General features: G+C 63.6%; 1 protein-coding gene across 1 annotated transcript; it reads left to right on the top strand.

The window, feature by feature from the left end:
* The first annotated feature begins 5,269 nt into the window (after positions 1-5,269).
* SLC12A5 (solute carrier family 12 member 5) lies at positions 5,270-21,786 on the top strand. The gene is made up of 27 exons (XM_059863012.1): positions 5,270-5,311; positions 6,818-7,005; positions 7,338-7,446; positions 7,669-7,800; positions 8,014-8,160; positions 8,751-8,805; positions 9,661-9,791; positions 9,878-10,119; positions 10,198-10,409; positions 12,235-12,402; positions 13,356-13,454; positions 13,616-13,673; positions 14,315-14,489; positions 15,312-15,430; positions 15,727-15,825; positions 15,917-16,036; positions 16,213-16,317; positions 16,406-16,574; positions 17,446-17,641; positions 17,722-17,891; positions 17,994-18,125; positions 18,305-18,412; positions 18,578-18,700; positions 18,780-18,967; positions 19,314-19,328; positions 19,893-20,026; positions 20,524-21,786. The coding sequence occupies exons 1-27, from the start codon at positions 5,270-5,272 to the stop codon at positions 20,613-20,615; spliced, it is 3,528 nt and encodes a 1,175-aa protein (XP_059718995.1). The 3' UTR covers positions 20,616-21,786.
* Positions 21,787-24,867: the final 3,081 nt, after the last annotated feature.

The following is a 24,867-nucleotide window of genomic DNA, read 5'->3' as shown; positions in this document are numbered from 1 at the left end:
GGTGCGGGGGCTGGCGGCGGATGCGGGGCCGGTGCGAGGGCCGGTGCGGAGTGCGGGGGCTGGAGGCGGGGTTCGGGGCCGGGGCGGGTGCAGGGTCGGTGCGGTTGCGGGGCCGTCCCGTCCCGTCCCGCCCGCACCAGCCGGGCCCGCAGCGCTGCCCTAGTTCCCCCCCACGCCTGGCGCAGCCGGGAGGCGGCCCCGCTCTGCTCGCTCGTCTTTGTGCCCCCCCGCGCCGCCACGCACCCCCCTCCCCGCCGCGGTGGGGGCAATGCCTCCCGCATACGTGATGAAGCGGGCGGCCGGGCTGGGCTCCGCCGGCAGCAGCCGTGAGCCGTGAGCCCGGGCGCCTCCGCACTGCAGCCCCCTCCCACCGGCGCGGGGGGCGGCGCGGGGACGCGGCTGCTGCGGAGCGAGAGCTCCAGCTCCGGCGGCAGCGAGCGGCCGCGGCACCGGCGCCATGCTGAACAACCTGACCGACTGCGAGGACGGCGACGGCGGCGCCAGCCAAGGTGAGGCACCGGCATCGGCACCGACGAGCGGGACAGCGGAACGGCCCGGGGCGGCCGCCCCCGCCCGGCCGGGGGCCGGCGCCGGCGCGGGGCAGAACCGGCGCGGAGCCGGGGGCAGCGGGAGCTGAGGGTGCCGTGCCGCGGGGCAAGCGGGAGGCACCGGCACCGGCCGCGACGGCGGCTCTCGGCCGGCGGCCCCGCGGGGCTGCGGCGGGCGATGCGGGGATGCTCCCGCTCCCGGCGCCTCCGCGCAGCCCCGGCCGCACTCCCGTCGCTGCGGCAGCCCCGGGAAGCGGCGGTGCGGCCGAGCGGTGCGGGGCTCACCGAGGAACCTCCTCCCGGGCGGGGGCTTCTTGCTGTTCTCCGAGCGACCCTGTGGGGCTGGCCCCGCCGGTTCCTGGACACCCCCCGCCAGTCGCCGCACCAGTCCCGCTCCCGCCCGCCCGGGATCCCCGCAAGGGTCCCCGTACCTAACTGCCAGCCCCCCACCCCTGCCTCCCGCATGTCAGCTGCAGCCCCCCCAGCCCTCCCTGCTGCCGCCTCCCACCTCCGGCTGCCGCCCCCCCATCTCTCTATATCGCCTCTCTCACCCCCGCTGCCCTCCCCCCCATTCCTCTCCTCTGCCGCCCCCCATCTCCGGCAGCCGCCTCCCCATCCCGGGCAGCCGCCCCCCGCTCCCTTCTCCGCTCCCGCCCCCACTCCCTGCCCCCCGCCCCCCCCACCCCCCGGGGCCGCCGCCGCTGTCCGCGGTGCTGAAGTGGCCGCCCGGGCCCTGCTCCGCGGCCACAGGAGCCGTTCGTCCCGGGGCCGAGCTCAGCCGAGCGGAAGCGAGCCCAGCTGAGCCGAAGTGAGCCCTGTCGTGCCAAGTCGAGCCGGTCCGGTCCGGTGCAGTCCGTGGCGCGCCGCGCTCTGCCCCGTCCCGCTGCAGCCCTGGCGCAGGGCCGCTGTCCTCCGCCGGCGAGGGGCCGCTCGGCCCCGCAGCAGCTCCGACACTGCTGGCGCTTTGGCCTCAGCCCCTCTCGGCACTACCGAGCTGTGTGAGGGTCCCTGTTCCTCACGGGGCCACGTCCAGCACCAGGCAGCACAGGCCCCGTTCTTGTGGGTGTTCCTGCTGGGCGCAGGGGTGGGCTGCAGCCAGGGGGATGCAGTGTGTGCACAGGAGGACTTGCACTGCCCCTTTGACCCTCACAGACAACGCCAAGTCTTCTGTCCAGGTCCCCTCGTGGGGTCTGCCAAAGCCCCAGCCGGGAGCGCATGACTGGCTGTGGCAGTGGTTGTGGGGGTCCCAGCTGCCCACAGTGGCGCTCTGGGCACAGCCACAGACAGGCTCTGTGTATCCCTCTGCTCTGCCGACCCCAGTCTGTTTATTTGCTTGTTTATTTGCGGCTCTGCTCAAGGTCAGGGCTGGCAGGAGACTTTTGGGGGCACCTTGCCGGGCTGGGGTTGTCGCACTGGCCCCCAGCTATGCCCTTCTCTGGGCACTTGCCCTCCCCTTGCCCTCTGCATCACCAGGATCTCTCCCACTCCCTGATTTCTATCGCAGCAGTGCCAGCGGCGTGGCAGCAGGCAGTGCAGCCATGCTGGGGTCTGGCAGGAGAGCTGGACATGGTGCCACTACAGATGGACCAGGCAGACTGTCCCTGGAGCTAAGCCTGCCGAGATGCTGCCCTGTGGGACAGCGTGTGAAGGGCTGGAGGAGGCAGGGGCCTGGGAGACTTGGGGGAGCAGGGATTGTCTGTGGGATGGGGCTCACAGAGCTCCCACACCTGTGACAAGGGTGATGGCGGTGGAGGGGGGGGGTGTCCCCCCATGCCAAGGGTCAGCTGAACTCCCATTGTTAGGTCTGTCTGCAGGGACCATGGAAAACCCGTCGGGTAGCAAAGCTGTTGAATGCCAGTGGACCCCCTCCACATATCCTGGCTGCTCCAGTTCTGGCTGTCCAGCCACTTGCCAAACCCAGCACGACCACTGAAGCCCTGGGTGTCACTTAGGCCTTATTTGTCAGAAAGGTCAACAGTGTCCCCACACAGGTCATGCTCTGTACAGCATGTGTGAGCGGCATGACAGTGGCTGGAAGGGCTCCAGCCCCAGCAACCCAACAAGGGCTGGATCCTCTGGGGGGATGGTGGCAGTGGGAAGCAGGCAGGGCTGCTGCCTGCAGTGTCCGGGCTGGCACCTTGCACTGCTCTGGTTGGGGTGTTGGGATGTCAGCCGCAGCCCCACTGCAGGGTGCCATGCTGACACCCAGCCCGGTGGCACTGGGATGCCTGGGGAGCCCAGATCCAGGACCAGGAGCTTTGCTGGAACTTGTGTCCATGGCCAATTCCAAGGCAGGGCTTGGACTGTCGGAGAATCTGGGAAGCTGTTTAAATGCAGCCAGCCAAAACGCCTGTGCTGGAAATCCTGCGCTGCAGGGCCGGCTGATCAAAGGGAGGATAATCCTGGGTTTAGGAAGGAAGAGGATAGGTCTGAAGTGGCAGTTGGTCCAATTTGGGTCAGGCTGTGAAGGAATCCAGCCCAAAAGGCCACTGGGTGTGTTTGCTGGCTGGAGGGGGAAAATGCAGCCCTGGTATGGGGGGAGGGCTACTCCACCATCCTACCCCTGACCCCCAGCCCTGCTCCCTTGACATGCTGCAGCTGGAGTGGCTCTGCTGTGAGCTGCCAGCACGAGCCAGCACTGCTCTGATCATCAGTGGTCTCTGCCTCAGTGGGGCTGCAAGGGCTGTGTGGCCTCTCCAAGGGTCTCCCTCCCCAGAGCCTCTGTCAGACACTCCTGTGCAGGGCAGAAGGAAGCTGGGTGGGCGCAGAGATGTCACTTCCATAAGAATACCTCGGCCATCCCCATCTGCCTTAGTGCCCCAGGCCAACAGCCCAGGGCCAGGCAGTGTGTGTACAGCCAAGTCCCCTTGATAGCTGGAGGTGACAGAACAGCAGCGTGGCCTCCCTGGCCAGCAGCTCCTGCAAAACGGCAGCAGCTGGGGACATCAGTCAGGGCCACGTGCTCGCCCATGTGCTCGCCGGCCTGCTGGGGTCACCCTGGTGTGCCCCTTGCTGCAGGCAGAGCCCCGGGAGTCCAGGTGTCCTGTGGCAAAAGTCAAGGTGTCCTGTGTACCTCCAGAGGAGCCCCAGGGCATCCCTAGTGCCATGAGCAGCCATCGCACTGCTGCTGCCCCTGGGGCGGCGGGGATCGGGGCGGGGGGTGGCGCAGGGAATTCCGGAGCCGTCAGCAGCCCTGTGCAGGAGCGCAGACGGAGGCGCGGAGGGCTCCGAGGTCGGGGCTGTTCCTGCCACGGCCCCCCTCACCCACTGCACCTCCCGGCTGTGCCGCAGCCCCAGTGCCCGATGTCCCTGGCTGGGGCTCGCTGTGCTCTGGATGCTGCGGAGGGCACGGGCCGGCCGTGGTCGGGTAGCAACCTCGGCAGCAGCTGTGGTTAATTAGCCCGTGGGGGGTGGCTGCTGGGGCTACCCCAGCCAGTGCTCAGTGCCCTGCGCCGTGTAAAGCGATTAGGGAGGATTTGGGATAAGGGACATGACGCTTCCCAACCCAATTTAGGGCTAAGTAAAAAGCCATTAGAAGATCAAATTGTGGTTGGTGCTGCTGTCTGAGCCCTGCCTTGGGGGGCTCCGAGGGTGCTGTGACGGTCCTTTGGCACTGCTGCGTTTGCTCTGGGCTGCCCCGGGCAGACAGGTTGGTGGAAGCCCTGCTGAGAGTGGGGCTGCGCGGTGCCCACGGCGGGGCTGCGGGTTCCTGCCAGCGATCCCGCTGCCAGCCCTTCCAGCCGCCGCAGCAAATTAAAAGGCCGATTCGTGTTGAGTGATCCCTGGGGAGGGGGGAGGCTGAGCGCCGGGATCGAAGCCTGGCACGGCTCGGCTCCGCTCTGCTCTGCTCTGCTCACGCTGTCTCTCCCGGCTCGACTGCTGGTCTTGGGGCTGCTAGCCCGGTCCAGCTCTCCGGCCCGGCGCTGCTCTGTCCTGGCTGCACTGGCGGAGCGGGGCAGGGGCAGCCCTGTGGGCGTTGCTGGGACTGGCAGTGTCCCACGTGTCCCCCGGGCCGGGAGGCAGCACCCCATTTGTGCCGCCGGGCAGGGCTGGCCGTGGCTGTGGCAGGTGAGGGACGGGGGCATTGCTTTTCTGCCTGCCCTGGCTGCCCCTGACTTCAGACCACGGGTCTGAGGCAGCTACCGGGGAGAGGCTGCACCAGCCCCGCTGCGGCAAAATGGTCTCCGGCAGGAGCAGGAGCGGGAGCGCTTTGTCACCTGGGACCCTGCGCCCTGGTGCTTAACTCCTTCCAGTCTGTGGGGCTGCAGCGACGTGGGAGACTGAGAGTCACCCCGAGCCGTGCTGCATCCTCATGCTCAGCAGCCCGGGGCCTCTCCCACTGCTGGTCCTCGCAGCAGCATCACCAAGCGAGGGGTTCCTGCCCACGGGCCATCCCTGGCAGCCTGGGTGATGTCAGCACGGGCCGTGGCCCGGGCGTGAGCAGCGCTGGCCAGAGCTGGGGGTGGAGGGACTGCGAGCTGTGGGTGCTGTTGTGGTGCCACGGGTTGGAGCTCGGGCACCCCAGGGTGCTGTTGGCGCCTGTCGTGTGGAGCCGAGCAGGGCAGTCCTGTGGGGTCGGGGCGCGCTGGGGCCGGGGGTCCGGCCGCACCATCCATCGGGCACCGGTGGGCCGGGGCGCGGGTGCCATGTGGGGCCAGCGTCCGGCTGCCTGCGCCGTTACATAAGAGCGGGAGCCGAGGCGGCCGTGGCTCGCCGTTGCCATGGAAACCTGCACGGTGATGTCGTCGGCTGGGTACCAGGCGGTGAGGCGAGGCCCCCGCGGGCTCCGTTCTCCCGGAGGGGTCCCAGAGCCTTGCCACGTTTCGAGCACGTCTCTCTGCCAAGCTGTCTGTGTCCCCCGGTGCCACCCAGCCCCAAGGGGGAGGTGAGCTCGAGCCACCCCTGCTCCTGCACCCTTCTGTCACCTCACTGGGGATGGCCGCAGCATCAGCCTAGGGGATGTCCTGTCAGCATGGTGGACATTTCACATCAGTGTGGTCCCCAGAGCTGGTGCAGGTGGGCAAGAGCCATGGCGAGCGGGTGGTTGTCAGCCCACACCATTGCTGTTACCTAATGCCAGCAGGGTTCAGTGGGGCTTTAGACCAAACACAGAGCAAGGAGTGCATGAGGTTTATGATGAGACCCATTGTGGGAGATACAGAGCAGGCACATGGCAGTGGTACAACCTGGGGTGCTGGGTGTGTGTCCAAGGGGACTCTGGGGAGAAGCCTGTGGGCCAGGGTGTCCCAGTGGCACTGCCATGGCCACTCCTGCACAGGAGGAGCCTGCGGGCTGTGCCTCAGTGTTTGTCTGTGCCCTTGGGGACACTGCTGTCCTGCTGCCCCATGCTGGGGGAGCCCAGGGATAGTGGAAGTTGGGGGCCAGCCCCCAGGTCCGTGTCACCTGTAGCATTTGAGGCTTCACCTCCTGGTCAGCCAGGAGCACCGTGTCTGCCAGGGAATTGCAGATGGTGAATCACTGCTGCACACAGGCTTCCAGGATCCCGAATATGAGTCAACTGGCAGGAGAATGGCGGTCTTCAAAGGACCAGGATGCTCCAAATGGTCGCAGGCTTTGTCTTGTGGCTGCTACTGTGAGTGGGTGACTACACTGCTAGGGCACCATCTGTCTGCCCCGGGGCACTCATGGGCTCCATGCTGAAGGATGGTGGAGGGGGCAATTCTCTCCCTGGTCCCAAAGTGTGGAGTTGGTCTGTGACCCTGCCCGTGTGGGCAACCTGCCCAGCAGTGCGGTGGCCAATGGCAGTGTGACTGCTCTGGCTGCAGGGCTGTGGTGGTGGGATGGGTGTGTGGAAGGGAACATCTCTCGCCCCACTGAGGGCTGGGACTAACCTGGCTGCCCAGGTTTCCCCATGCCATGGGTGTCTTCTCAGCTGCTCTGCCCAGGACTGTGTCCTTTGGTTCCTGGCCCCCATGCTCTTGTCCATCTCTGCTCTGGACGTTCTCTTGGAGCTGTGCTGCTTCGGCAGCACCATCCTTACTGCTGCTCCATTTCCAGCTTGATTTATTTCTGCTGCTCTGCAGCTCAGCTGTTTTCATCGCTATTAAGCCAACTCCAGGTTTCTTCTGCACTAGGTCATTAATGCAGTGAGTGGCTGTGGTCCCTGTCCTGGTAGTCCTATGGGCCTGGCACTGCTGTGGGTGGCTCCACTGCCCCGGGCATCATCTGCCCTCAATGATGTCACCTCCCGCCCTGTGGTGCATGTCTGGGAGGAGGACCAGACACCTGGCTAGTCGCCCCACTCCCAGGCACTGTGCCGGGACCATCCCCTGTGCACCAATGCTGAGCAGCTCCGCAGTCCCGGCGCTGAGGGCAGTCCCGGCGCTGAGGGCAGTCCCGGCGCTGAGGGCAGTCCCAGCGCTGAGGGCAGTCCCAGCGCTGAGGGCAGTCCCAGCACGCTCACCCGCGGGTGCCGTGAGTTATTGCAGCCCGTGCCGTGAGTTATTGCAGCCGTGCGTCCCGCCGGAGGGCTCCCCCGATGCACTCTGCTTGCCTCTCTGCGTGGATGCGCTCCGCCGGCTCCGCGTGTCAGCACGGCAGGGCGAGGCAGCGTGTGGCTCCTGGGGATGGCAGCCCCTGTGTGTGAGGTGTGGGAGGTGATGCTAGGGGCTGGCGTGCCCACCTGGCATTGCCTGTGCTGGGTCTGGGCACTAGTATGGTGCCCACAGCCCTGGCAGCCATGGGCAGCTGTGACCCCTCACAGCGGTCACCCTGTGGGGTGGATGTTCTGCAGATGTGGGTGGGGCAGGGGCTGCCTGACTGACTCAGTGGTGTCTCTGCAGGCGATGGCAATCCCAAGGAGAGCAGCCCCTTCATTAACAGCACGGACCTGGAGAAGGGCAAGGAGTATGATGGCAAGAACATGGCCCTCTTCGAGGTAGGGCATGCAGGCAGTGGGGCACAGGGAGGGAGCAGCTGTCCCACAGCACCCAGTCTGCACCCTGGGCACTGGGACATGCCAGAGCCTCAGGCCAGGGTTGTCGCACTGCCAAAGCCATTCCTGGAGGGGCAGGCAGTGGGGCAGCATCTGGTGAGGTCTCCTGGGGCTGGCTGGGGTCCCAAGGGACTGTCCTCACAACTCGGGATCTGCTCTCCACAGGAGGAGATGGACACCAGCCCTATGGTCTCGTCCCTGCTGAGTGGACTGGCCAATTACACCAACCTGCCACAGGGCAGCCGGGAGCACGAGGAGGCTGAGAACAATGATGGAGGCAAGAAGAAGCCGGTGCAGGTGAGGACTTAGGGAGGAGGTAACTTTCCCTCCCTCTCTAGCCCTTGCCTGTGTAGTGCCAGGCCATAGACTGCCCTGGGAACAGGGGACCCCTTGGCCTCAACCAGGGGCAGTTTTACCCTGAGTTCTTGGTTGCTTTGTGGGAAGAGTGGTAACTCTTGCTCCTCTGGCAGCCAGGCCCTTGAGCCCTGGTAACTGCGGTTCCCTCAACAGGCCCCACGGATGGGCACCTTCATGGGTGTCTACCTGCCCTGCCTTCAGAACATCTTTGGAGTTATCCTCTTCCTGCGTCTCACCTGGGTGGTGGGGATTGCTGGCATCATGGAGTCATTCTGCATGGTCTTCCTCTGCTGCTCCTGTGTGAGTTTTGGAGCCATATAAGCCTTCACTAGCCTTGCCCATGGCCTGGGGTCACCAGTCTGGCTGGCTGGACCATGGAGAGATGCACTGGCTGCCAGCCCACCATGCCTTGCCCCAGCTCTGCTCCTGCCCCAGCTTCTGCCCCTGCCCTAGCTCCTGCCCCACTTAGAGCAAGGAGAAGCCTTTAGCTTCCCAGAGGAATCAGCAGTGGAATGGTGCTTAAATAGTGACCCAGATCACAGCTGCCATGTAGGGGGATGTGCTTGGGGTCCCCTGCTCTGGTATCATGGAGAGAGCCACCTCGCCAGGAGTGTGACCTCAAGGCAGAGGCTGGGAAGTCTGGCCTTGTCCAGTGTCCTGAGCCACCCCAGCGCTGCCAGCCCCTCCAAGGGCTCAGCTGTGTCAGCTGTGCTGCCAGCCAACATCCTGTCTGCCCATCCACACATCTATCCATTCATCCTCCCCGGGCATCCCTGCCCTGTGGCACATCTCAGCATAGCCCCAAGAGACCCCACGTCCTAGTATGGCCCCAGCTCTCCCTTCACTCCCCTGTCCCTCTGCTCCTGAACACGCTGTGTTTCTTCCTGCAGACGATGCTGACGGCCATTTCCATGAGTGCGATCGCCACCAACGGTGTAGTGCCAGGTACAGCCGAGCCCGGTCCGCGGTGTCCCACGTGTGCGGGCAGCTGGGTGGGGTGCCTGCAGGGGCTTTTCCCAGAGAGCATCCCCCGGGGCTGCCAGCCTCTCCCCAGCCTTCTGCCACCAGCCCGCGCGGGATCCCCACGGCCCGGGGGAGCGCGGAGCTGGAGCCGCCACCCGTCCCCAAAGCCGCGAGGTGCAGATGGCAGCGAGAGCCGCCAGCCGCGGCTCCTCCCTCCGCCAGACTGGCGAGGCCGCGGGGAGCCGGGAGACACACGGCAGGAGGATGGGAGCAGGGCGTGCTGAGTGCCACGGACTGGGTGTTGGGATGGGCTCTCCCACCGCCGGACACGGGGACGCTGCTGTGTGTGGGCTCTGCCCCCCAGGAGGCACCACGGGCTCTGGCCGGTGGGTGCCCTGGCTGCCTCCCCCAGAACATGCCAGCCCTGCAGAGCCCTGGGGAGCCGTGAGCTGCGCCAGGCTGGGCACAGCACTGACAGCCCAACACGGGGTGTAATTAAAGCTATTTATCATCCTGTGCCGCAGCGGGACCATCGATCCTGGCAGCCCGGCTCTAAGGGCTCCTCTGGGAGGATGGAGCAGGGTATGGCCCAGGTCCCTGGGGCTCCAGCTCCTGTCTGGTGTCCAGGGAACACCTGTGCCATTGGCCATTGCACCTGGCTGCTGTGATGCTGGGGAATGACTCTGCCTGTGTGGCCACTCCTGCTGCTCTGCATCTTGCTTGGTGCTAGAGCAGGGCCCGTGGCTATCCTGGCTCCAGTCTTCCCTCTGGGATACCTGGCAGGGCTGAGGGTGTCACTGGGGTCTGGCTGGGACCCACTTTTGCTCTCTCTGACAGCGGGTGGCTCCTACTACATGATCTCACGTTCCCTGGGACCTGAGTTTGGTGGGGCTGTGGGGCTCTGCTTCTACCTGGGCACCACCTTTGCTGGTGCCATGTACATCCTGGGCACCATCGAAATCCTGCTGGTAGGTACCTGGTCCTTGTCTTGTGCAGTGCCATGGGCTCAGCTCCAGGCTGTTAGACAGGTGGTGATGCCATGACTCTTTCCCAGGCCTACATCTTCCCAGCCATGGCCATCTTCAAGGCAGAGGATGCCAGTGGGGAGGCAGCTGCAATGCTCAACAACATGCGTGTGTATGGCACCTGTGTGCTGACCTGCATGGCCACCGTCGTGTTCGTGGGTGTCAAGTATGTCAACAAATTTGCCCTGGTCTTCCTGGGCTGTGTCATCCTCTCCATCCTTGCCATCTATGCTGGAGTCATCAAATCTGCCTTTGACCCACCAAGCTTCCCGTGAGTAGAGGGGCCTGCAGGGATGCAGCAGGGCTGGGGCATGCAAATGCTGAGTGCTGAGTGCCTGTGTCCCCCCAGGATCTGCCTCCTGGGCAACAGGACCCTCTCACGCCACGGCTTCGACCTCTGCACCAAGATGGTGGTGGAGGGGAATGAGACAGTTGGCTCCAAGCTCTGGGAGCTTTTCTGCACCTCCCGCTTCCTCAATGCGACCTGCGATGAGTACTTCACCATGAACAACGTCACTGAGATCGAGGGCATCCCTGGTGCTGCCAGCGGCCTCATCCAAGGTGAGCACATGCTGATAGAGGCATGGGCATGAAGGCATGGGAATGGAAGCATGGAGAAGCAAGGGAACTGTGGTGGGGCAGTGGCTGTGCCTGCTGGGCAGCTCTGCTAACAGGGCTGGTGGAGGTGTGCTGTGGGGGGCATGGCTCCTCAGCCATTCCAAGTGTTGTGGGGGCAAACAGGGCTGGGTCCAGGTGAGAGGGCATGTGGGAGATCCCTTCTGGGGGCTGCTCTGCTCCTGAGGCACAGGGAGCTGTGCTCATGCTGTGCTGGGCAGTGGGACAAACTCCTGCACAGGGTGATAGAGCAGGGTGCTGCAGCCACCTGCATACAGTCTGTGTCAGCCAGTGGGGTGGCTCAGAATGAGGCCTGAAGTCTAGGAAGGAATAAATTCTCCCTCTGCTTCCTCTTGGCCTTTGGAAAGGCTGGTATTGATTTGAGGTTTCGAGAGAAGTGATCACCCCTTGGGGCCACTTAGCTACTGTGGGTACAGCCGTGCTGGGAGAGTGGCCAGGACCACAGAAAGATATGTGAATTTACTGGGAGGAGCCATTTATGACTTGTTTTTCTGGAGATGCTGGTGTATCTGCTAGGTGCTTATGCTCCGGAGTGGGTGGCAGAGGCTGATACTCTGTGCCACATTCAGAGGGTGTCTGCAGACCCTCATTCTGGAGTGGTTGTTGGGACTCAGGAAAGCAACAGAGCCACAAGCAGGATCAGTCATTCCTCATGGCTGCAGGGCTGCCCCAGCCATCCAGCCCTGGTGTCTGCGTGGACATGGGCATGGGAGGTCAGACTTAGCTGAGCACGTGGTGCTCAGGGCTGCAGCTGTGATGGTGATTAGTGGAGTGCAGTCACAGGGTGTTTGGGAGTCTCCCAATGATGTTGCACTCTGTGGTCTTTTGGGTCAGATAAGGAGTTCCTGGATGCTAGGTGGAACCTGCTCCTGTTGACAGTGGTGCTGCTGGGGAGGGGGTGAAGACCCCCACTCACCCAGCTGGTTTCTCTCAGGCAAACACTCCTGCACTGGGGGCATTGGGACTGAGCCAGGACCCCACTCTGGGGTGGCTGGTGACAAGGGTGACTGGCCCAGCAGCATCTTAAGATAAGTGGCACAGTTTGACCCTACCAGAGATGACTGGGGCTTGCTGTGCCCTAGGTGAGAGGTGAGGAGAAAAACAACGTTTCAGGGAGGATGAGACAGGCGAGGCCATTAGGGGCTGCCAGCCCCATCTGTCACCTGTGAGCAGCCGTGAAGGGGGCTCAGTGCCGGGGGCTGAGGGCTGGCTGCTCCTCTCTGCCCCCCCAGCAGTGACATGCCAAGGGCAGTTGCCTCTGCCTGCCCTGCCCGGTGCTGGCTGCTCTCCACTGCTCCAGTTTCTCCCCGTGATCTGCGGTCAAAGCAGCACACGGAGGGACGCTAAGCCTGTTACATCAGCCCCGCACTCATAATCCCATCAAAAACATTATCAAGTTACTTTGACACGATCCACTTCCCTTAAACCTGTGTTGATCAGCATTAATTATATTACCCTCTTAATTATTTGCTACTGCAATCCCATGTCAGCTGCTCCAGTATCTTGTGGGGACGCTGCCAACAGCAGTATGAGCCTGCTCTGGTTGCCCACCTGTGCTGCCATCCTCACCCTCTGCATGCCCGTGGCCCCGTGTGCTGGCTGAGCTGGCCGCTCAGTGAGGCCGGGGAAGGGGTGGGAGAACCAGACACCCCCAAGTTCCATTCCTGTGGGGTGGGGATGCTGTGCTGGGTATGGGGGCTTGTGGGCATTTCGTGCCCGAGGCACTGCCCGACCCCCGACCTCCTCACAGAGAACCTCTGGAGCTCATACCTGACCAAGGGTGTGATCGTGGAGAAGCGGGGGCTGCCCTCGGTGAGCTCCCCCGACACCCCAGTGGACATGGACCAGCCCTACGTCTTCAGCGACATGACGTCCTACTTCACCCTGCTCGTCGGCATCTACTTCCCCTCGGTGACAGGTGGGAGTCGCCGCCGGCCCCGCTCCGTGCCGCGGGCACAGCGGGCACGTGCGGCCGGGCGTGCTCCCCCACGTGTGCCACCCCCGCACACGGGGGGTGGCTGCGGCGGTGACAGCGGCGTCGTGGGGGCGGCCGGTCGCCATCGCCTCCCACGCAGCCTCCCGCGCTCCAGATCTGACGGTGCCGCCCGGTGCGCGCTGACGTCCCGCCGCTCCGGTATTTTTAGCTCTCCGGGGGCAGAGGAGCCCCCCCGGCCCAGCCCCGCTGCGGAGCCGAGCGGGGCGCAGCCCCCGGGGCTCCCCTGCAGCTCCGCCGGGACCAAGGCCTGCGGGAGCCCCCGGGTTGCCCCGGGCATGGCGAGGGCTGGAGGGTCCGGCCCTGCGGGGTCCCCGGCAGCCGCCCAGCCCCCGCTGCCGTCCCTCCCGCTGCCGTTCACCAGCCGGTACGGGTTTCTGCAGGACGCCGGTCCCCCGGTGCCGTGGCTCTGGGGTCCTGCCCCGGCTGCTGCTGCGGCCGGAGCACGGGTCATCCCCCGGGCTGTGTTGAACCCGCCTGTGCAGCCGCGTCCCTGCGTGACCTCCTGCCCTCCCAGAGCAACGTCGGGGCTGGACCCTGTCCCTGCCCCTGCGGCAGCCACCGTCCCTGCCTGAGCTAATTAAGGGCTAATGAGACAAGGCACTTGAGAGCTTTTGAGTCTAATCCTTGAGTGGCCTCAGACTGCGGTTTGGGGTAGGGGGGGAGTACTGGGGGTGGGAGTAAGAGGAGCAGGCTGGGTACCCCAAGCCGCAGCAGCGCCTTCTCCCCCATCCTGGCTGCTTCCCATCCTGGCCCACACCGAGCCGTGCCCCACTGTGCCCAGGGCTCGCTCACACGGTGCCTGGCATGAGGGTATCTGGGTATGGGCTGTAGCTCTGCTCCCTATGACACCATCACACTATCCCCTCTTTCCCCAGGCATCATGGCTGGCTCCAACCGCTCTGGAGACCTGCGGGATGCCCAGAAGTCCATCCCCACGGGCACCATCCTGGCCATTGCCACCACCTCTGCGGTCTGTATCCTTCAGGGCTTGCCTGAGCCTGTGGGGCTGAGGGTGGGTGAGCTCTGCAGGGCAGATCAGCTCAGGTGCTTCACTGGGCTGGGACAGGGTCCCAGCACCCACTGTCTGGGCAGGCAGAACTCTGCATCCTCCTGGCTCTCCTTGACTACCTGGCAGATATCAGCTCTGTTGTCCTCTTTGGAGCATGCATCGAGGGGGTCGTCCTGCGTGACAAGTGAGTGTCCCAAGGCCGTGGGGGGCATGGAGAGAGTCTGGCAGCCCCCCGGAACAGGCTGGAGCAGGGGCAGTCCCAGGGGCAGGCAGAGGTGTGGGGAAGGCTGCAACCAGGACACACTGGGCAGACATGGGGGCCTTGGGGGGCTGGTGGGTGTCACTGGGCAGGGAGGCTGGAGCTTGTAACCAGCACCTGGGGCTTGTGTGCATCCCAACCAAACATGTTTGCTGCATTCCTCCCCCTCCAGGGCTGCAGGCAGCCACTTGTTTGTCAACAGGGCTGCCTGTGCTCTTGCCTATCTGGGGCAGCCCTGCTCACTGCACGTGGCAGGTGACACTTCTGGGTCGCCAGCATCATCACAAACAGGATCCAACTGCATGCATCATCATTGCCCCCCCTGGCACAGGGACGAGGAGTCCTGTCCCACACCTGCTCTTGTCCTTTGCAATGATAATGGGTACAGGGATGAGGACAGACCCCTGGCAAACTCTGAGCCTGCTCCATTGCTCACCCCTTGGGTCAACATGCCAGTTGTGTCACATCCCCCCAGAGTGGTGCTGTTGTAGGAGGCTGGGTTGTGCCCCTGTGGTGCTGGTGCTCGGTCATGGGATGGAACTGCAGGTGATGGTGATGCCCCGCAGGTTTGGTGAGGCTGTCAACGGGAACCTGGTGGTTGGCACCCTGGCGTGGCCGTCCCCGTGGGTCATTGTCATTGGCTCGTTCTTCTCCACCTGCGGGGCTGGGTTGCAGAGTCTCACCGGAGCCCCGCGCCTCCTGCAAGCCATCTCCAGGGATGGGATCGTTCCCTTCCTCAGGGTAGGTGACCCCCGAGTCCGGTGCTTCCCCACCATTAGTGCCCACTGTGGCTGCAGAGGGAGACCGGTGGGACCCCACTGCCTCCTCCCGGCACCGTCGCTGCCGTAGCAGCCCCACTTCCCTGCCCTCGCCCCGCCGGCGGGCGGTGGGCGGCCGTGGTGGCTCTGGCTGCGGTATCGGTGGGAGGAGAGTGTCGGGAAAGGTCAGAATTCCCTCCCCCCCCGCTGCCGTGCCGCTTCATATTTTATCTGCTCTCTGAAGACGCGTTCCCACAACCTCATCTCTCCAAATCCAACCCGACAGCTCCCCCCAGGGAAGAGCGGGCTAATTTTATCCTCCCTCCTTCTCCTTGCCAGCCCCAGCCCGAGCTCTCGCTCGCACCGCCCGCACCCTCTAATGCGTCCGGACACGAGCCCCCGGCCCCCTCCCCGCCCCCCCCCGCAGCCGCAGGAGGGGCCACTGTCCCCCGGCTGTGTGTCCGTCCCAAGCACGGGCTGCCCGGCTCTGTGCTGGCTGTGGCCAGGCTTTGAGCTGGGGATCGTCCCTGGTGGGGGTACAGGGGCCGCTGTGCTGGGTGTGGGGAGAGCCACGGGATCTGCCAGGAACGGGACCGTACTGTCAGCAGGAGCCAGCGCTGGGACTGCTTTCCTGGCAGATTCCAATGGGACATGTGCCAGCTCGCGGCAACCAGTATTCCCAGTCCCTGCTCCTGTAAGGGCTGGGTATATGGGAGGGTCCAGTCTCATCGGGCTGCACTGAGTGCCCTTGCCTGGGGCTACAGGGCACCACAGAGCCTGACACGCCCCTCTCTCCCCATTTCAGGTCTTTGGCCATGGCAAAGCCAACGGGGAGCCGACATGGGCCCTGCTGCTCACAGCCTGCATCTGCGAGATCGGGATCCTGATCGCCTCCCTGGACGAGGTGGCTCCCATCCTCTCCATGTAGGCAGCGTGCTGTCGACCTGCACCTTCACAAGCAGCGGGTGGCGTGTGTGGGTCTCTGCTCGTCGTGGGGAGGGGGGAACGCACCTGCTGCCCTGGCCCCTGCCTGGGAAGAGGGGGCCTTGCAGGATCTCTGGGGTCACATCTTGGCCAGCACAGAGGCTGGGTTTGTCCATGGCACTGCTCCTCTGTCCATCAGCAGGGTGTGCTCCAGCATTGACCACCCTAGGGCTAGGAGGTGTGGAGACTTCAGTTCCTCACACTGTACCCACTCAGCCCCCTGCTCTCCCCTGTAGGTTCTTCCTCATGTGCTACATGTTTGTGAACCTGGCGTGTGCGGTGCAGACGTTGCTGCGGACGCCCAACTGGCGGCCCCGCTTCCGCTACTACCACTGGTGAGCCGGGCGGGATGGGGCAGCACAGGGACACCCAGGACACCATGCTGGGGGGCCCCAGGGCACGCTGACAGCTCTGTGCCCTCTGCAGGACCCTGTCCTTCCTGGGCATGAGCCTCTGCCTGGCGCTGATGTTCATCTGCTCCTGGTACTACGCACTGGTGGCCATGCTGATCGCTGGCCTCATCTACAAATACATCGAGTACCGCGGGTAAGGGAGGTCATGGTGTGCAGGTCCTGTCCTGGCCAGCCCCCTGTGGCCACGTGGCCTCTCAATGTGGCTGCTTGGCTCCCCTGGGCTGCTTGTCCCAGGATGCTCCTGGGTGCCAGCGTGGTGCTCTGTGGCCAGAGCCATGGGCATCCCTTATGTGCTGCTGGTTCCTGCAGGGCGGAGAAGGAGTGGGGTGATGGGATCCGGGGCCTGTCCCTGAGCGCAGCCCGCTATGCCCTGCTGCGGTTGGAGGAAGGGCCCCCGCACACCAAAAACTGGAGGTGAGGCTGGGCAGGGAGATGGGGATCTCGGGGTTCCGGGGCAGGGACAAGCTGGGTGCGGGCACTGACTGTAGGACCTTCCTTCCAGGCCACAGCTGCTGGTCCTGGTCCGTGGGGATCAGGAGCAGAACGTGGTGCACCCGCAGCTCCTGTCCTTCACATCACAGCTCAAGGCTGGGAAGGGCCTCACTATCGTGGCCTCTGTGTTAGAAGGGACCTTCCTGGACAACCATCCTCAGGCACAGAGGGCAGAGGAGGTGAGAGCTGCCTACACTGGGACAGGCTGTGCCAGCAGTAGGTCCCCAGGTGCCCAGGGTTGTTTCTTCCCCATGGCCAGGGCTAGTGGCCCCGGGATGGCCTGGAGAGCTTTCAGTGGCATCAGGCAGAGCCTGAGGACTCCATGCTTCACTGGTGCTCACAGTGCCACAGGCACCTCTGGACTCCTCTTCCCCTCCAAGGCACCAGAGATGCTGGCACCAACCAGACACTGGTCCCAGTCTTGGCCAGCTGCTGCAGGACTTGGCACAGCATGGCACATCACAGCCCAGCACAGTGCCCAGCCAGGGGCTGCTGCACTCCTGGGCTGAGCGGACTCCTCAGGCTCAGCCCTTGCCACAGTCTCTGTGGCCCTGGTGCCAGGCAAGGTGGGAGATGAGCCTTTCCCCGCCAGAGTGAGAGCACTCCCCACCCCCTGCACCCGCGGGGCGGCACATTAATGAGATTAAGCCCTTGGAAGCAAACAGTTTCTCTCCCATGCAGACATGTTATAATTTCTCTGAGTAAATAACTCTAATTGCTGCTCTGCCACCTGTCAGAGCCCTGGCACAAGGATACCCTCCACTCTGCACGGTGCAGAGCTGTGTGCCAGCTCTGTGCTCCACTGGGTATCACCCCCCTGGCCCGGAACCACTGGCCTGCCATGGGGCACAGAGACCCAGGCACCCTGTGAGGATCTGCACCCCACAGCCTGCACTCTGCACCCCCCATTCTAAACCCTGTACTCCACATCCTGCGCCCTGTACCTCGTCTGGCCTGGGCTGAGCCACTGCTGGGCCTGGCAGCTGCTGTGCCCATGATCCATGCCCATCCCTGAGGCTCTGGGATCCCTGACTTCCTTTTCCCTTGCAGTCCATCCGGCGCCTGATGGAAGCAGAGAAGGTGAAGGGCTTTTGTCAGGTGGTGATCTCCTCTAACCTGCGGGATGGCATGTCCCACCTCATCCAGTCCAGCGGGCTGGGGGGGCTGCAGCATAACACAGTGCTGGTGGGCTGGCCCCGCAGCTGGCGCCAGAAGGAGGACCACCAGACCTGGAGGAACTTCATTGGTAGGCACCGTGGAGGGTGGGCACTGCCGGGCTTGGGGGGCTGCAAGCTGCCCTGGCTGACGTGGCCCTTCCCCTCCCAGAGTTGGTGCGAGAGACCACAGCTGGGCATCTGGCCTTGCTGGTGGCCAAGAATGTTGCCATGTTTCCGGGCAACCAGGAGCGGTTCTCGGAGGGCCACATCGACGTCTGGTGGATTGTCCATGATGGGGGGATGCTGATGCTGCTGCCCTTCCTCCTGCGGCAGCACAAGGTAGGCTGGGCCCTGCAGTGCTGGGCCCTGCAGTGTGGGGCTGGGGCTGGGGCTGGGGCCGTCCCTGTCGAGCCGTGCCCAAGCCTCCCCCATCCCTTGCAGGTGTGGCGTAAGTGCAAGATGCGCATCTTCACGGTGGCGCAGATGGATGACAACAGCATCCAGATGAAGAAGGACCTGACCACGTTCCTGTACCACCTGCGCATCACTGCAGAGGTGGAGGTGGTGGAGATGGTGAGTACTGGGATGGGGCACGTGCTGCAGTCAGGGATGCTGTGCATGGAGAGCCAGACAGAGCCTGACGTGGGGCACACAGCACCCTGGGGGGACAGCACCATGGGGACATGCTGGGCCATGCTGGGAGCACGTAGTACAGCTTACCCTGCCCCAAATTTCTTCTGTTCTCCCCACAGCACGAGAGTGACATCTCTGCCTACACCTATGAGAAGACGTTGGTGATGGAGCAGCGTTCCCAGATCCTCAAACAAATGCACCTCACCAAGAATGAGCGGGAGCGGGAGGTGAGGCTGCAGGACAGGCGGGGTGGGCTCTGACCCCTGTGGTGGCTCTGATGTGAACCCAGCTGCCCTGCAGCTCTGTGTGCTCATCCTGATGGGCTTCAGGCTGGGCTCTGCCCAGCCAAGCCCTCTTGTGCACAACTCCCTTGGCTGACCCCTCCCACACAGATCCAGAGCATCACGGATGAGTCCCGTGGCTCCATCCGGCGCAAGAACCCGGCCAACACACGCCTGCGCCTGAACGTCCCCGAGGAGCAGGCTGCCGACGGCGAGGAGAAGCCAGAGGAGGAGGTGAGGGGCTGTACCAAGACACGGTCAGGCAGGTAGCTAGCCCCAAGCCCTGCTCACCATTCCCCTCTTCCCTCTGCAGGTCCAACTAATCCACGATAAGAACGCCACCACCTTCTCCAGCAGCTCTCAGTCTCCTGGTGATGAGGTGGAGGCAGCCCCTGAGAAGGTGCATCTCACCTGGACCAAGGAGAAGTCCGTTGCTGAGAAGAACAAGAGCAAGAGCCCTGTCAGCCCTGAGGGCATCAAAGACTTCTTCAGCATGAAGCCGTACGGCCCCCCATGCTGCCACCTTGTCCCACCCATGCCCTTTGATCCTGGCTGTCCCTGTCTGCCCCAGTTGGGGGGTGCAGGCAGGGCCTCGGCAGCACCAGCTTGATCCTTGCCCTGAGGAGTGGTCAGGCAGCCTGAGTGCTCTGAGTGTGCCCTTGCAGAGGGACTGGGGGCAGGTGGGGAGGGGTCCCTGTGTACAACTGTGCTGGCAAGGGATGGGGTGCCCAGGCTGGGTGTGCTGTGGGTGGTGGGGGTGCCCACCTGGTGTTCACCACACCTCTCTCTCTCTCTCTCTCTCTCTCTCCCTTTCTCTCTCTTTCCGACCCCGTCATGCTCCTGGCAGGGAGTGGGAGAACCTGTAAGTCTGGGTTTGGCTGGGTGCCGGGGCTGGGGTGGAGGGAGCTGGGTTGTGCTCATGGGGCAGCATGATGGGAGCCATGGGGGTTGCCCCTGTGCAGAAGGGCGGCTCAGTGAGCCGTGACAGCTGCAGTGCCAGACAGCTCACCCGGGCAGCGCGTGGCAGCTCTGGCTGCCAGCCCTGTGCACCGTGCACTGCCCGTGCCACACGCTCCTCATCTGCCCTGCTATGCTGCCAGCAGCTCCCTGTAAGCCTGGGCTCGGGCACCCACGGTGACACTCACACTGCCTGCTCCTGCTCACTCCCATGCAGCCTGGCCCCAAGCAGCCGTGGTTGCCACTGCCCATGGGCACTGTGCCTGGCCCTGTGGCTCATGGCCACTGGTGCAGGCTCAGAGTCACCAGCACAGTGCCTGGCAAAGCTTGCTACACCCCGAGTTTGTGCTGCAGCCCAGGCTGCGCTGCCCTAGGGCAGGAGGCCAGCTTGCCCTGTGGCCCCTTGGGCCTGGTGTGGGCTGGAGGCTGACTGTGCCTGTCCTGTGCCAACACGTGCTGTCACCCACAGGAACCAGTCCAATGTGAGGAGGATGCACACGGCTGTGAGGCTCAATGAAGTGATTGTGAAGAAGTCCCAGGATGCCAAGCTGGTCCTGCTGAACATGCCAGGGCCTCCCCGTAACCGGAAAGGGGATGAGAACTGTATCCTTCCTGAAGGGCCACTCATCAGAACCCCTCTATGCCAGGGGGACCAGGGCCCATGTCTTCCCCAAAACTGGTGGGTCTTTTAGGCGAGTGCCAAGAGGCACAGGTCAGTTCCTGAGCTTGGACCCCCCCCACACCTCCTGCTCCTGGCTGGGTCCAGCAGCTGTCACTGGCACCAGCCTGCCCCTCTGGCACGTGATGGGTGGTGGGACCTCATGGCACTGCACCTACACCATGAGTACAGTGGGACATGACAGGGGCCCGGGTAGAGGTCTGTGGGGCTCAACATCTGCTGGCTCAGTCACCATCCCCATCGCAGAGCACCAGCACGGGTGGGCTTCCCTGGCCCCTTGGCTTGGGACTGACCCTGCCAGCTCCTGGCTCTGGTGTGGAGGTGTCAGTGCTGCAGGCTCAGCTGGGGCTGGGCACGGATGTCACAGGGCTGTCCCCATGTTCCCCAAGTATGAAGTTTGTCCTCCTTGACAACTGTGCAGACATGGAGTTCCTGGAGGTGCTGACGGAGCATCTGGACAGAGTGCTCCTGGTGCGTGGTGGGGGCCGGGAGGTCATCACCATCTACTCCTGAAAGACGGCGTGAGAGAGGTTTGTCTGCACACTGAGAGCCCCGCCACCCCTTTGCACCGCGCTCCCGGAGGGGAGGAGGGAAGGCCGGATGGCAGCCGGTGCGCAGAACCTTCTCCTGGCTTTGGCCGTGCCCCTGATCTCTCCATTCGAACTGCAGCACCAGATCTTCCGGGAGCATCCAGCACCAGAGCAGCTGTTCCTCATTGCAACACCACAGCACTGCTGTCCTTGTTTATATATAAATATATACAGTGAACCGCGGACTGAGCACCAGAGCTCGGCGCTGCCGCCACCGCCAGCCCCAGCACTGCCGCTGCAGCCCCTGCCGGGCCGGAGGGCGGCTGTGCCGAGACGGACCTTGGCCCCACCGTGCTGCTACTCCTGCACAGACTCGGCTGGACGCGCCCGTGCCCTGTGCCCTGTGTCTGCCGCCTGCGCCGCGCCTCCCTGGAGAGGCCCGCAGCACGCCCCGCTCGCCGGGCGCTCCTGTGCCCACCTCTGGCAGCGCCCGGGGCTGCCTCCCTGCTGCCCCTCACCGCCACGGGCCCGGACAGCCCCACCTCGCCGCTGCCTCGGCATCGTCGTCTCCGGAGAGCGCGGGCTGAGCTTGTGGAGATGCAGCACGATGGTTTGGAGGAGGCAGAGGGTGGGGGGCGGCTGTGCGGGGTCAGATGCTGGAGCACAGCAAGGCCGTGAGAGCAGGAGCCCTGTCCTAGGGTGGACGGGGGTGCTCCCTGTCCCCCCTGCCTGACTCCAGGCTCTCTCTTCCCGACGCTGTGCAGGAGTCGCGGCGTGGAGCTGCGGTGTCGGGAGCCGCGCAGGGGCCCTGCCATGTGAGCGTGAGCTGGGCACCCGCGAGGCGCCAGTGCCTGCTCTGGTCTGGCACAGGGGGGGTCCCGGACCCCCACCCTGCTCCCCCGTCGCACTTAACTGGGGGCTCTCAGGGCCCAGCACCAGTTAGTCCGGCTGGCCCCAGCACCCGCACATGTGTCTGGGTCCCCCCAGTGCCCCGCTGCACTCCCTGCTGCTCCCCAGGGCTTTGCTGCTAACCCAGCCCTAGCCGCGGCCCCAGGCAGTGGCAGATGCTGCCGGGGGCTGTGGGACAGTCTGGATCTGTGTGTATTTTTAACATATGCAAAGGCTGTTTGCTGATATGACCAGCAAGACGTCACAGTGGGGGGGGGGGGGGGGGGGCTTTAGGGGTCCCACTGTCCCCTCGGCATCTTGACACTCCCTCACCCGGCTGGCCAGGGCAGCCCCGGCACCAGCCACGCCACAGCCGCAGAGCGCCCCGGGGCAGATCAAACACCTCTTATCTTTGGCAGCAGCTGCAGGGTCGCCCCCGCCGCCGTGCCCCCCCCCCCGCCCCCCCTCCCCAGCATCTCTCACAGAAGAGAAACTGAGGCGCTTTTAACAAATGTGAACGGTTCCAGGAACCACGCAGGAAGCGGTGCGAGGGCAGCAGGGTGCCGCTGGCGCCCGCCCCAGCCCCATGTACATAGTGTACATAATACAGTACGTGTATTTTTAAAGTGATCATATTTATGTTAATAGAACCAGATGAAGTCTATATATAGAGATCTATATCTATTCTGAGAGATGCAGGGCTCTGCTAGCACCAGGCCGCAGGGACGGGGAGCTGAGCCGGGCTGCTCCTGCACAAACCAGGAGCCCATCCGTCGCACTGAGCGCTCCAGAGTGGTGGTGGAGGCTGCAGCCTTCCTCGGCCACCAGCAGCCCCTGGGAAAGGGCCAGGTCGCAGGTTTATTCTCTTCTCAATTTAGCTTCTTAAGAGTTTTCAGGGAAAAGAAGTCACAGACTTTTCTGAACTTGTTTCACAGCAGATTTGAGCTTCCACTCAAAGTGCAGCCTGCTAAGAGTTGCCCTCTCCCGGCAGCGCTGGCGGCTTTGTGCCAGCCTGGGCCCTGGGGCAGCGCTTTGTCCCTGGCCAGAGCTGAGCCCCTGTGCTGAAGCACTCGCCCCCTCAGCCCCTCCAGACGCTCCCCAGCGCTGCTCTGCACTGAGCAGGGGCAGGGGGAGCGGGTGCTGCTAGTGTCCCCGCGGGTGTCCATCCAGGCAGCAGCTGCCTCCTGCCTGGCACAGGCAGCCCTGACTGCTCCCAGCTCCCTGCCCACCCGATCCCCTGCCAGCCTTGGCTCCTGCCTCCCTGAGAACAGGAAACCCCCCTGCACCGGCCATTCCAGCCCCTGCTCCCTTTCAGAGCTCCTCTACTCCAGGTCCAGGCCAAAGCTATTTGGGGATGCTTGGATAGAAAGCAGTGGGTTTTTTGATGTTGGGGTTTTTTTTTTTTCTTTTTTTTTTTTTTTTTTTGTTGTAAGATACTACTTGGACACACTCCTAGACCAAAACCAAGCCCCAGCTGCACATCTGTGCCTGCTCATACCTTGCTTCTACATTTCCATCACTCCCAAAGTGCCTCCCTTCTCTCCAGGAGCAGTCCCAGTCACAGCCAGACTTTCTGCCAGGGTAGCTTGGTGGCCTGTGTGGCTGCAGGTCTGTGCCACAGATGCTGCTGTGGAAGCTGCTCCCACAGGCATGAGGAGCTCAGCATATACAGGGGGACTGTCAGGCTGGGCTAAGACCTGGCTTCAGCACAGGAGCTCAGGGCTGATGAGTGGTGCAGATGCACAGGGTAGCACTTTCTGGTCCTGCTGCTGCTGCCTCAGCAGCCCAGGAGCTGTGAGAAGAGCAGGTAGGGGTCTGCAAGTGAAAAGTTCCTTTAGTTTTGGGAAGGGCAGCCCATGGGAACCAGCATTTGCCTGTGTCTAGCTGCTCTGCCCCTTGGAGCTGGCCCTTTACCACCACACACAAGCTCGCGGGCTGTTTCCAGCCTCCCAAAATTATTTGAGGCACTTCAGCAGCAGCGGGGGAGGCACAGCAGCCTGCCCACACAGCTCATGTGTTAGCACCATGTTGTTGGACCTCGAGCACTTGCCAGCTGCTCTGCCTCTTCACAAGATGCCACTCACTCCCTGCAGTTGCCCTCTAATTGCAGCTTGGCTGCTGCCCCCTGTGCTGCTGGGCCTGAGGCAGCGAGCACGGTCCCCTCCTGCCCTGGCACATGGCACAGGGTAGAGGGCAGGGACAGGTTATGCACAGCCTCTGCTGAGCCTGCAGACAGCACCCACCCTCACAGCGCCAGGTGAGAGGCTCCTCTGTTGGCTGCAGGTACAGGGCAGCCAGGAATGACATTTGCAGAGCAGTGGTGAGAGCAGCCAGGGCACACTTCTGACAGGTTTGATTCATCCCCCCAGCATCACCAGTGGATCCCATTCCCCTCAGAATCACTTCACCCTGATGGCAAAGCCATGGTCCCGGCTCCTCCAGGGAGTAGGAAGGCCATTCCTTTCCATCGCTACTGCTGAAAAAAAGGCATTCTCCTTCCCCATCCTTCAGCAAGAGCAGGGGCACAGCTCTGGACAGTCAGGGCTGCTCCCACACCCCTGCCAGGCAGTTTGGCTGTGGCAAGACAGGAGCTGGTTTCCACAGCGTGTCCCCTCACCGTCGGCTGGAGAGGGCCAGTTTTAGCAGACAGCACTGCATGTTAGTTTACAAACCCAGCCCTGCACGTTTGGCCTCTGTGAGTGTTCAGTTTCCCCATGGAGCACCCTTCTGCCGCTCCACCGTGGTGAAGACAGTGTCCTCCTCTGGTACACATGCAAGTTCCTCCTTGGCACATGCGCAGACACGGTCCGGTTTTTGTTCCAGACAGGAAGGTCTTGACCCCCCAGTTTGTTTTACAGGCAGGCTGCTGCTGGAGCAGCACTGAGCAGCACAACCCATGGGAGGGTGGGCGGGAGCATGGCCACAGCTGGCAGGGAGTGCTCAGCCAGCTACACAGCGCTGGTGGCACGTGTTCCAGTCCCTGCTGCAAGAGGGCCAAGCCGTCCTGGCCCCTGAGCGGCAGTGGGCAGCTCAGGTCGCTGTGGAGGGCAGCTCAGGTCGCTGTGGAGGGCAGCTCAGGTTGCTGTGGCCACCACACAACACAGGCAGCAAGCCACAGGGCAGCAGGGACAGGAGGCTCAGGCAGCATCCAGCCTGGGCAAATGCTGGTCCGTGGCTGGACGAGAAGGACAAGAGACTGCACAAGGGCAAGAGTTGCACTAGAAGAGTCAAGACCCTCCTCTGTGTAGCAGGACTAAAAACTAGCAGAAAGACCGAAAGGTCTGAGATCTGCTGGTTACAACACTTTCTGTGCTACATGTGCAATATATTTGTTATGAATGTTATCA

Source organism: Haemorhous mexicanus, chromosome 18, assembly GCF_027477595.1.
Source record: "Haemorhous mexicanus isolate bHaeMex1 chromosome 18, bHaeMex1.pri, whole genome shotgun sequence".
In the NCBI taxonomy this organism is placed as follows: Eukaryota; Metazoa; Chordata; class Aves; order Passeriformes; family Fringillidae; genus Haemorhous; species Haemorhous mexicanus.
Note: the sequence above shows the minus strand (reverse complement) of the source record. Positions and strands in the feature narration are given on the sequence as shown.